Source organism: Megalobrama amblycephala, linkage group LG8 (assembly GCF_018812025.1).
Source record: "Megalobrama amblycephala isolate DHTTF-2021 linkage group LG8, ASM1881202v1, whole genome shotgun sequence".
Lineage (NCBI taxonomy): Eukaryota > Metazoa > Chordata > Actinopteri > Cypriniformes > Xenocyprididae > Megalobrama > Megalobrama amblycephala.
Window position 1 is genome coordinate 11370436 of NC_063051.1, and position 13325 is coordinate 11383760.

General features: G+C 36.8%; 1 protein-coding gene across 1 annotated transcript in view; it reads right to left on the reverse strand.

Annotated features, from left to right (window-relative positions):
• Positions 1-743: 743 nt before the first annotated feature.
• slc9a7 (solute carrier family 9 member 7) overlaps positions 744-13325 on the reverse strand; it is a 42605-nt gene continuing 30023 nt past the window's right edge. The window contains 4 exon segments of the mRNA XM_048199245.1: positions 744-1300; positions 4565-4670; positions 6613-6695; positions 11086-11149. Of these exon segments, the coding sequence (XP_048055202.1) occupies positions 1037-1300; positions 4565-4670; positions 6613-6695; positions 11086-11149 (517 nt within the window). The 3' untranslated portion in view covers positions 744-1036.

Genomic DNA, 13325 nt, shown 5'->3' on the forward strand with positions numbered 1-13325 from the left:
CAGCAACTCATACATAATGTAAAGATCCACCTACAAGAACATTCTAACTTGAGGAGGCGCGAAATGAAACTCTTTGATTCTGATATGAAGTCTCCTTCATGATTACATCATCCCTCATGACATCAATTCTGGCTGAGAGTGTGCAAGTGGTTAATATTCTAATATAATACAGCAATACATGCAAGGACTGCAGCTCAGCTGCAGCTAAAGTGCATGGCTCATACACTCTGGTTGCATCCAGCTGTTAAAAATTAAAAAAGTCCCACGTCTGTGCAGAACAACATTCATATTAACAACAACCAGTATGTAAACCTGGCTTTCATACAACCAAGATATTGCAGAAAATGTAAACTCCAACTGACTAAAGTTGAGTATTACAAGGTTCCTGTATGCAGTCATGAGATAAACATGCACTCATGTCAAACAAAGTATGGCCTGCAGTATTTACAAACATGATCTGCTCGCTCATTTGCATGATGGTAGAGGTGAGCATTTTAATGCAAAACAACATCATCCAATGTAATACTGGCTGTTTATATGTAAAAACTGACTTCCCTTCAAGAAAAACTTGTTTATGGCAGCATTGCTAACAGAAAACAAAGAATTAATGACCTAAAATGTTAATATGTGGCAGGTGGTGATCGTATGAAAGTGAATGTTAAGGGCGGCAGAGACCGTTCTGCGTCAGTCCATTATCATATAAAACAGCAATAAGGACATTTAGTGTCCAAAGCTATTCGAAATGCATTCTCAACAGCGGTTTTATTTTTTTCGTTTTTTTTTCCTCCTACAAGTCACATTTTCATGAGGAGACACTGAATCACAAAGTCTGCCATACCATCTATTACGCCACCTCCGTTCTGGTAAATACATCCCGAGCACAAACCCTCCTGCTCTCCATCTTTCTGTTTCCTGGATTTTTCAGACCCACTGCATGAAATCTTTGGAGGGGTCATGAATGGTCAGATGGAGTTATGTGCAAGAAAAGTTAAGGTATGAAGCACAGGGAGGTGTGGTTTGAGGTTTGGGGACTGGGTCAAGCGTGGTCCTCGATGGGGAAAACTAAACGTGTGCCACGGCTCAAGAGCTCATGTTCACGTGTATCCAGTTCTCGTTCCAGAGCGTCTTCCGATGTGCTGTCGCTGCGTTTGCCGTTCAATCCCCAGCTCCCGGCCGATCCTTCGGGGCCGGAGGAGGACGAGGCTCCGTTGGCTGTGATGGCTGTGTCACCGTAGGTCAGCGTCAGGTCTCCTTCGTTCAGGATGAGGTCTGAGTCACTGTCTCGCAGCGGCTCGTGGTTCTGTGGAGCACAGTGACAAGTCGGACATGAAGGGAGGAGGACGGTGCACACACACTCACACACACTATTCAAGCGCAACACAAAGGTTCATGAGGGACACTGTGGAGTCACAAGAAGACAGGATAAAAAGAGAAATACACTTAGATGTCCTTATGCAAGAGAAAAATCACACACCTACCTGTGTGTAATACAGCTTATAAATCTCATATCACAGTTTAGTTTAAATACGTCACAAATTAGTTAATTATTTATAAGACAACTGTGTTTATCCACAGTATCCAATGTATTATCATTCATTGTGTATTTGTTTCATTTAAACTACTACCATATTTTGTTTCCCGTTTGATCATGTGCCATCGCAACAACAAAAAACTTGAATGTAGGAGCTTCCCAGCTGGAAGGCAGCATAAACAATGATGGCAAAGCAGCAAATGTACACAACTTCCTTCACATTATGTATATGTAACAAACATTCTGCAATAGAACAATCTCCCACAGTTTAAAGACTTGCCATTCACAGATTCACAGTGTTTAATGGTACTTCACGCAGTCACTGTGTTCTGTTGAAGGGGGTTGTCACTGAAGCACAATTATACCAGGGGATTACACTGTGTGCCAACAGATCAAACAAACTAAACACTGTTATGTAACAGTTAGCTTCACATATAGCTGCTGTTAAATCCTTTGAGAAGGATCTAAATAATGCCTGTTCCATGTTAATGGTTTGGGGTGGTGTGATTTAGTCTGTTAAAGCTCTCAAAGACTGGGAACTAGACCTGAGCTCAGTGTATCAGCAGAGTTGAGGAAAGTCCTTCTTATCTCCTATTCCATGGCTCTTAAGGATGATTATTTTTTAGATTTCAATTGTGGCATTCTGCAAACAAACATTGTATAATGACCACTCAACTGAATAATTAATCAGGCAACAATTGAGTGAAAAAGAAAGTGGCTCTGTGGTATCTTTTTTCATGTAATATAATATATTTATGCTGTTTATTTATTTATTTGCAAAGTAGCCATGTAATAAGAGGAAAACTGTACAGTTAAATCAGTCATTATAGCAAAATAAACCTTTCTTAATATTTAACCCACAGCTTATAATGTACATATTTGACACAATATGGTGAGTTTATTTTTGCTTTGCCACTGTTCCATTAGAAGACAAATCAAAACCATAAAAATCACTAATGGAAACAGTGCATGTCCAATCAAAATAGAGGTGTTGCATATTTTGCTACAATGACTGGCTGACTGTACATTACCTGCATAAATGAACGCTTATCATTAAGAGAACTGTTCTGTCTGACTGCCCTTTAGTGATATAGAAACAAAAAACACTTTCAATATGAAAGATCTATAAACAAAGAAGTCATTTCAAGAATGAAAAAGCCTGTTCTTCAATTCTGAAACAATACAAAACAGATTTAACTAGAGGAACTAAAAAAGTATATAAAAACATTGGCATCAATTTAAAAACATGAGGAATACATTAGGAGAAATGTTTCCTTTTTTCTCAGATTTAATGAGCAAGCAACTAAGAAACACAGATGGAAGAAGTAAAAATGGAAATAAAAGTTTTGTTTTAAACCCAGACAGCAAAACAGAGAGAGAGAGAGTCAGGGTGAAATGAGAGGATGAACATGCAAAGCAAGAAAATACAATTCAACTAAATAGTGAAAGAGGCCATGAACCTTAGTTCACCCAACAATGAAAATTCTGTCATTTATTACTCACACTCATTTCATTCCAAAGACTTTCATTCATTTTCGGAACACAAATGAAGATATTTTAATTAAATATGAGAGATTTCTGTCTCTCCATTGACAGCTACACAACAACCACTTTCAAAAAGTTTGTTAAACTAATCCATATGAATTGAGGGGTTTAGCTCAAATTTTCTCGCTTTAAATGATGAACAGTTTGAATTTAGGAGTTTATTCACATATTAACATTCATCAGCGAACATAAACAGAAGCTCAACCGAACCTGCATGATGCGTGAGAACAAACCTCATTGGTTCTTGCAGAAGCTCAAAAGCAAACATCCTCAAGCTTCCGTTTACCATAAATGATGTGTGTGTTGGTGAATGTTTCTATGTGAATAAAAGCTTAAATTCAATCTGTTCATATAAAGCGACCATGTCTCTTCAGACATTTGAACTAAAACCCCTCAATTCATATGGATTAGTTTTACCATCTCTTTATGAACTTTTTGAAGTGTCAAAGTGGCAGTTGTGTAGCGGTCAATGGAGGAACAGAAATCTCTCATACTTCATTAAAATATCTTCATTTGTGTTCCGAAGATGAATGAAAGTCTCCCGGGTTTGGAACAACATGAGGGTGGGTAATTATTGACAGAATTTTCATTTTTGGGTGAACTAACCATTTGGACAAATGACAAACTTTAGGAGAGTCTAGAGAGAACAATCGAAACAAGAAAAGAGGAAGAGAAATATATATAGACAGACAAACTGGAGCATTTAGATGGCCTGACCCAAAGGAACTACACGACACAATCATTATGACTCATGCACTAAGAGAAGAACCATTGTCATTATAGGTCTGAAAACAGATAACTCTTTGCCGGTATTCACTTCATTCCATCCACTGCAGATATGAGGGGCATAATTATGTTACGTGGGAGAGAGGTGGGCGATCAAGCAGTTCTGCAGGACATTTAGCTCATTGTGACCCAACAGCACAAAGTAAGAATATAAGACGTTTGTGAGCTAAGCTAAGCAGCCCGAGCCACAGTATGAGCATTGTGATGAATAGGGGAATTTGCAGGAGTGAATGGGGCTGTGACCGCTGTGAATAACTGTGTTCTCCATGCTTGAGATATTGGAAAGCCTCTCGGGCTCACCATCATCAGAGTGGCATCATGAAAGGCTCTTTTGTGACCGGGCACACACTGAATGCGTCTTCCTTCGGGTCTGTGTCCAGTCTAAAAGCCCCAGTGCTTTTGTGCATCTGTCTGTCTTTCTCTCTTTTCTTTTGAAAAAGGGTTTCACAGAGCAGCAACAACACTGGAAAGCAAGCTATGGAAACCAAATCATGCTGTTGAGGAACTCAGAAAAAGCTACTTCTCTAGAAACAAGGCAAAGTGCAGTGTGAAGTAATGACCAATAAACTGGCAGATAATGGGCCGTTTTGAAAATATTGGCATTGGGTTAATTCCCCCCCAAAAATCCAAAATTTTTATTGATACATCTACCAAATTGAATGATTTAATACATGTGTGTGTAGTGTGTGTATGTGGTCTTACCTCATAGGCCTGGGGGCTGGTCAGACATCGAGCCAGCGGACCGCAGCAGGCCGGCAGGGTGGAGGTCAGAGGGGGGCCGCTATGGGTCAGGATAGGCTTCAGGTAACTGTACTCTGGTTAAGGGGAATAAATCTGCTGAAGTGTCAATGTCAAGCAGATGTGAACCAGGGATCTGTTCTGTCACATGAGGCTACAAGACTCTGGTGGATGTAGACCGGTGGTAGGCAACCATATGGGATAGTCAAAGAAGCGTGCACCTTTGGTCGCATGAATGGATTGTCAGATCTGTGAGCTAGCACAGGTTAAAATCTCACACTTTAATAGTATTTATAGCACCTAACTTAATAAAACGGGTTGTGTGACTATGAGGAATGATTACCTCAAAATGTACACGCAAGTTTGAGGAGCTTTGTATGCAAAAGAGTAGCTTTTTGTGATCCGTAGAGAAAAAACTGGTTTTGAAGCTTATGAGGACGAATAAATAATGAAAAAATTTTTTTGGGTGAACTAGTTAATTCATACATGCCATGAATCAATAATGACCGCAAGACTTTTACTTCCAACATTTGTCCAACAAAACAATCAACAAATTCAAACAATTCAAAAATAGCACTGCTTATAATGGAAGCGTCCAAATTCAGCATGGCAGCCGCAAGCACTCATCTCAGAACAGATATGACTGTGTTTCAGCATCATAATCGCAGAGTAACAGATCATCATCCCCTTAAATAGTTCACTCAGAGTCTAGCACACACAGATCTAAGCAGGACAGCTAGTACGCATTTGGCAGCAAATCTGAGTTTCTTATTTTTGACAGACGAGGATAAAAATAGAGAAGGCGGTGGTAAAGTGTCGATGGCTTGAAACCAAGAACACTCTGTGATGGATTGGAAGTGTATAATATCTTTGAGGGGGGAGCTGAATGTCCCCTGCAGAGCTAGAGAGAGGTTGGCAGGTAAAGACCCTGGAAAATATCTCTGTAGGATGTCCAACAGCATGGTCTGGTACCCAAAGAGAAATAAAATAGGCTGCTGGAACATTTCAATTGCAGTGGCCTTTTGGAAAGCACACAAACACACTTTACTTCACTCCCGAGGGCTTGTGAAAAAGGAACCGAATGTTATTAGGTAGGTTGTTGTGACAAAAAGACAATACGCATGTAAGCTCAAATGCTTGGCTGTGGGCGAACAGAAAATTGCAAACTAAGTCTCCTAATAAACATCTGACATAAGCTCTGAGGACCTGTGAGTCACCACATGTGGAGCTCCTAGCCACAGCTGTGCAGGAAGCGGATTGAGAAGTATGTGAGAAAATGTGTGTGTGTCCTACTTTCACCTTTAAGCATTATTTCTAGCAACTGTGAGCTAAATAAAAAAACCCTTTCTTTTGCTATTTTGCTCCTTTCACCACACACAATCATCTCACTGAAAAGGTACGGCGACAGTACACCACTCAGCACAAAATAATTGCAGTGGATGGGCCCTGCTGAGAGCTCAAGAATCACTGATTGCTTCATTCAGGACTTAAAGACTTTGTGAAACTGGACTGCAGTCATTTGATTTTCCGTACACACACCAAAAAAAAAAAAAAAATGTACGCAATGATATTTCCAGCAGCTCGCGTTGAGGTGCAGAGCTCAGACTGGAGCTTTTTTTGGAGCGGGAGTTACGCAAGAAGGTTGAGGCCTGTCGGTTTGGGGCTTTAGAGACTCAGTTAAGGCCTCAGAGGAAGTACATCATTGATCAAAACAGCTATCCTAAGAAATCTTAGAATCTTGCAAACTCTCACTCCGCATTTATATTCATCCAGATCTGCTTTAGTGAGTTTCATCAATATGTGTATCTATTGTTTGTTGTGGTGTGGGAGCAGATGTTTTTTGCTAGGCAGTTGCATGGAGCCAAAGTAATCTCACTGGCTATGCTCACTGAAGAGCAGAGAATAGAACGGTGAATGCAAGAAGTAATGCTCAGCCGTGCTAGAGTTCTTAATGACAGGACCACAAAAGCGTGTAAGTGTGTGTTGTTGTGAACAGCATGCTGAAAGGATACTTGTGGTCAAAAGTATACCAAAGTCTAAAGAGCCAGGCGCTTTCCTGCTTGGTCTTGCTCTGCCCTTCTGACTGGGTTCCATCCTGAGGAGAAAGAGGAAGCAATTCTCATTTGTATAACCTAGGGAAACCTTTTCACATATATTATAATATACTATACCTTAAGTAAATATTGAGATATAGAAAAGCCCTAAATTAAAATAACTCACAGTACAATTCATTATTGAGGCAGACAAGAAAATCATTGAATAGATGTTACAAGATCTGACTTTAGAAGTCAATATATTGTTTTATTTCCATTAGCCTGTGATTAGCCTATCTGCATATTAGGGGCTTTCGCACCAAATAGTTCTAGGAACTCAGTTATATGAACTAGCCCCTAGGATAGTTCCCAGAGAACTAATTTCTCCCCCCAGCCATGTTCCTGTGACATTTGCACCAGGACTTCATTAGGTGCAAAAGGCCTTAATGAAGATATTTAGAACTAGTAAAGCAAAGGTTTAGAATGCGGACACTTTAAACAGGGTACCCCCAGGATCCTCCAAATGAAATTCAAGGCTTTTTAAGACCTTTTTAATACCATTTTAAATGAAATTCAATGCCAACTTCGTACCCATTCTGACAGAAGTATGAGGGGAAAATGTCAAATCTGTATAAATTTTGAACCCTAGAAAATAATTAATTCGGCATATATTTTTATACCTATACTATAAATATTTTATTTACCATAGGCCTACTAAATGTAAACAGCAGTGTCTCTCTCATTGTTACAGAGTGTAATATAATTATATAGGCTAATACTATGATGTAATTGATGTAATACTACTAATGTAATTGATGTAATACTACTAATATACTAATATAATACTACTAATATAATACTATTAATTGCAATAGTCTGGTGCAACTTCTCACATCCAACAAGGTGCATGGAATAAAAAAAATTTGTAATTTAGGAACAAAACCAGCAACACTCATAGAGGCCATGGAGGGGTCAGAAATAAACAAAAAACTGAAGCTATATATATCAATTTTATTTTGCCAAAAAATAAAAATCTCTCATTATTAGTTTTTAACATTTAGTGGAAGTAGGCTGTTTTCCTTTACTTCATGCTAGCTTAAATAAAATTAAAATCTTGCACTGAACAACACTGTACAGAACAAATACAACCCTTGAATACATTTGTACACTCTTCTGTTTCTTGACATGGTAGCATCGGACGCGTTTCGGTGATTTAAAACGACGCTCGTGACTTAAAGTCGAGTGCTTTTACTGTAATTTAGGCAAGCGCGCTCATAATAGAAGCGACGCGGTTGAGAGCGCGGCTCATGGTTGCATAGCAACGACAGACGCCACGGGAGCGAAACTTTTTTCTTTTACTGTCTATGGAGCGAAAGCGCATTGGAAAGAAGGAGAATGCCGGCGCGGCCGCGTATGTGACGCGTACTAGAGAATAATAATTATAATAATAATAATAATTTAGCGGGCCGGATTATGTTTTATTTTTGAGATCAGTTGCGGGCCGTAAATGGCCCGCGGGCCGGCAGTTTGAGACCACTGGACTAGACTATCACAGAACGCTGACACAATCAGCAACCCAATGATGATTTTCATTCAATCCGAGCACAGATATTGACTCGTATTACTCGTATAATACTCGTACTCGGCAGAAGTGCTTTATCCGTACCGGATACTCGTTTCAGCCGAGTATCCGGCTCATCTCTAGTAATTTACCTCACTTGCCTAGTAACCATAGTAACGGGTGCGCGAGCTTTCGCGCTTACTGCTATGACGTGGAGCGCGAGGTGCACTCAACATTACGCTGCATGAATTTTTAATTAGCCTACACTAGTAACAGTTCATTTTGTTACGGTATGAACTTAATCCTAGGAAAAGTTAAAAAAATAAAAAAAATAAAAAGACCTTTGTAACGAAATCCAAGACTTTGTATACCAAATTCAAGGCTATTAAGGCCTTAATTTTAGATTATCAAATTTAAGACTTTTTCAATGCTTTTAAGACCCCGCGGTTACCCTGTTTAAATGTTAGCTCAAGTCTGCCTTTTAAGTAATAAAGTCACTTGTCTAACATTACAAATTAAAAACTGACTGCATAGAAATCGAATTTCCTGTCATTAAACTGTTATATTTAAAATGTAAAGTCTGTCATTAAATGATATGACTACTGGCAACATAATACCAGGCCATAGAGAAAAATTCAGCAGACTTTCAAATGAGTGGAATGAAATCTGATACTTAACCAGTAATCCTGACCTACAGATAACACTCAATATTTATCCATATTTATCAGTTGACTCTGTATATGTAGTGAAATATTAAGTCTCGCTCTGTTCTTTCAATTGCCAGTACGTTTATCCAAGTTCACCTAATCTCACGAGTTCAGCTTCAACTTCAGCTTCATCGCAGTTAAAGAGATTACAGATTAACACGATCACAAAGAAGCTCACAGTAACACTATACTGCAACCTACCTTAAGCTTACCATATTCCTTTAGTCTTAATACTATAGTGAAGACCACTGTTAATAAGATAAGATGTGTGACTAATACAGAAAGCGTTCATCAATAAAAGTAAATCTGTACGCATGCTCATCAGGGTTGTCATAAAACCAAAAATTCAATAGTTCATCCTAGTACAAGTAAACCTGCACAATACCAAAGCAAAAAAATAACTATTAAGCTCCCAAACACAATACTTTATTTAAAAAAAAGTTAAATATTAACATTAATATTAACCAATTAAAATAATGGCATGCATATAGTAATAAAGGCATAAACTAAGAGCAGTAAGTTCCTCTTTTCAATACTGTTGTTTGATCTAATTTTTATTAACACTCCATGCACAAATCTTGATTTTGACACAAACCAGGGCTGGGTTTGACACGTTCTTAAGAATAAAATCTTTATTTATTATTTTATTTTTTTCTATAAATTTTATATTTACCAGAGGGTATGGAGTAAAATTATTAAATAATTTAATGAGCCGTTTCAAATAATAAGCATTACAGCATTACAATAATAGTTACATAGAAAAATGTATTACTTCTATTATATTTTATTACTCTTCCATACTTGTAACTCAACATACTTGTATCAGATGTTTGTGTTCCAGACTGAAATACTAAGGGTTGTCAAAGTGAGACAGAGGGAAATAATTAAAGACCAAGCAGTTCCTCTCACCCTCTGACCATGTCCTGCTTAGGCAATAGACTTCCATGAAACTCACTTATGTCTGTTTAACTGTTTACTATCTGACAGTAATGTTGAGAAATAATTTACAGTGGAAAACAAAAAGTTTGTCTCTCCTGAGTTAATTTATTTTATTATTTAAAGCATTTCTTAAGAACTGTAGAGAACATACAAACGTCTTAAATTATAGTTCACCCAAAAATGAAATTTCTGTCATCATTTAATTCAACCTCATCTTTTATGTTCCACAGAAGAAAGTATTTCATACAGGTTTAGAACACATGGAGATTGAGAAAATGACCGAATTTCATTTTTGGGTGAACTATTCCTTTAAAAAGTGTTTCATGAATCTAGCCCAGATTGTTAGTTCTAACTGTTTACATTTATCATCTCACTATGTTTATCAATAAGTGCGTTTGACCTCTTATGGTCAGTCGCAAGCACAAGCACTCTTCAAAGAGCATGTCAACTCTTTGACTACTTATAATTCATCATCTTCTACTGATAACTCCATTATCTTCTAAATGAGAGTGTGCTTCTGCTTTTGTAGAAGCCAAGAAGATGATTGGTTTCTACTGATCTGATTTCTGCCATTGCCCTATAATGGCACCAGTTTAAACCAGGATGAACAGAGGAGAAATGTCATTAGTTTCCAAGGTGTCCACTCCTAATTAGCTTTGCCATTCTAATTTGAGTAACAATTCATGATATAAAAAGCAACTTGTGTGTCTACATTGGTGCATGAATTTGCACTTCTTCAAAAACACCCACGGGTTTTAAACACGACACGGAAAGCTGTGCTGACACACATTGCCAACAGCTAAGAGGCATCAAGGTTGTTTGCATGGCCACGTTTTGAAAGGGTCCACAGTTCTTTATCTTAAGAATCGCTGCATGCTTTTTTAGAGGCAGAAACCGGAAGAATGAAATTACGTGTGGTTTTGGAGTACCTATATATACGAGGTTTCACATTAAAGTGTAAAAGGAACAGTATGACGTCGGTGGCGGCATTTCAGAATGAGAGTAGCACATTTTACAAAATAAATGCAAGAGTGCAAAACCATAAAATTAGGGTGTTCTGAGTGGTGTTGTTAAGTTCTTCCTTCAGTCTATGGAACATTATGTTTGTTTAAAAAGTGCTAGCACATGTCTCCTTTCTTGCACAATTTAAAGCATCACTTATGTCCATAGCAAAAGTTTAATACTTGAAATATATTGAAGGTAAAAGCTTCACTGGCAGGAGGACAAAAACATATTGAGACTTACTCCCTGAAGGACCTGGAAGCTGTCCCCACATTGCTGAAGATCCTGATCAGGGTCCACTCCAACTCTGAAAGAGACAGAAACTGAACGTCAGTCTGTGAGTGTGCATATGTGACATTTAAAGCACAGTGCAAAATGAAGCCACATATGTGCCGCGACCTTTTTTTAGCAAAGCCCACAACCGGCAGCAGCACGATGAAAAGATAAAAGGTGCAGTGGATTCAAGCAGAGAGATATTGATCATGTTATGATCTTATTTCACGCAACATGCCTACTGCAGCAAGGCAAGGTTTCCACTGGGAAGTAGTTAGAGAAATTAACTATAAGGTCTACAGACAATTCCACTCATTTGTTTTCTTTGGTTGGTCACAGGCCTAAACATCTAGTTAAAACAAAGTTAAAAAAAAATATCAATATCGGTATTGGGTAATTTTTTTAATTAAAAGGAATTAAATAATAAAAAGATTAATTAAGGGAATAATGAAAAAGAAGTAGGAATAGTAAAAGTTCAAGGTCTATTGTAGTTAAATCATCAATTTAAGCTTTTTATAAAAAAAATAAAATAAATAAAAAAAAAAAAATAAAATAATAATATATATATAATATATATATATATATATATATATATATATATATATATATATATATATATATATATATATATATATATATATATATATATATATATATATATATATTCACTCTTATTTGTATGTCTAATATGTCAAAAACGCTAAATGTGTCTTGTCATCACATTCAATTATGAATTACATTAATCATATTAATCAAATAATAGCATGTTTTCAATTCAAAATGGTGAAATTAAAAAAAAAAATTGAGCTGAATATTTCAATTAAAATATCGTAAAAGTCGTAAAATATTAAATGTTTAGCTACTTACTCGCCTCCGTGTCTATGGTGGTTACGGCCCGGCCATATAGTTTATTGTCAGATATTTTTATTTATCAGTATCAATTAATATTCGATATATAAAACTGTACATGCTCATTTCACCTATTTTTACATTTAGATTACTTTGCCATCATCTAACTTTCACTGAATCTAAATACTAATTTAATAACACTTAAATTATACTGTACATATAACATTGTGATACCTAAATACACTTTATGATTTATTATAGTTTTTTTATGTTTTATTTTTAATTTTTAAAACTATAAAATTTTAATATCAACCATATCGACCATTTATTGGTTAGTGTTGTTAACTAATTAAAAATTATTTTTGTTAATTGAAATAAAGCTGAAATAAAATAAAATAAAATTAATATTAGATGAAAAAACATTTCTACTTTTCATTTAAGTCGAAGTGCTAAAATTATTAAAACTTAAATAAAATCTAAATAGAATTTTTTTTAATGACAAATTAAATCAATTTTAAATTAAAACTGAGGATATAAAAATAAAAGCTAGCTTCAAAATATTAATAAATAATACATAAATAATAGTAAAATAACACTGACTCATTGGTTATTGGCCATAACATGACAATAATTATTGGCTTATCGTTATCAGCCAGATAATCATCCCTAAAATATCTGTGGTTGTTTCCTGTCTATGTCGGTCTGACAAGTCTTTTCCTGTTTATGAGGATGGTTCTTGAACAGAATAAGCTGCAAAGTGCACCAGACTTCTGTCTGTAGTGGAGGCCAAACTTGTGTGAACAGCCAGACATGCTCTGCCCTTCACTTGACTGGTTGAAACACGAGGAGAACCCAGCAGACCTTAAGAGCTCAGAGGGTGAGATTCTGCTGAGATAAGAGACACAATAGGTGAACTTTCACTTTGGCCTTTAAGCACATTTACTGATCTTTGATTCTATGTCTTATCTTTCATTCTCCCTCTCAATTAAAGCTGTGGATATGATGTAGCAACTGGCTTTTGAACCCCAAGGATCAACAGAGACTTCATTGTGATGTTAGGCAGAGCTTGAGGGTTAGCAGATACTCAGACATTCTCCACCCATGTGGACAAGCGCCAATGAAAACAAAAAGAGCTGACTTATCTGTCTTTGCTCTCACAAGTAGTTAAACCTTTACCGAATGTCTTATCTCTTATCAAAATCCGTAAGGAAGATTTGTTTCTCAAAATGTGGGCGACGTTAATTAAAATAGAGAAGCGAAAAAACAGTTAACATGCTTCTGCCAAAGCCAGTGACACATATCTGTGACAAACTGGGTGTCTTAACAAGCTGCTGTTGTTTCTACCACGTCTGGAAGAGAAC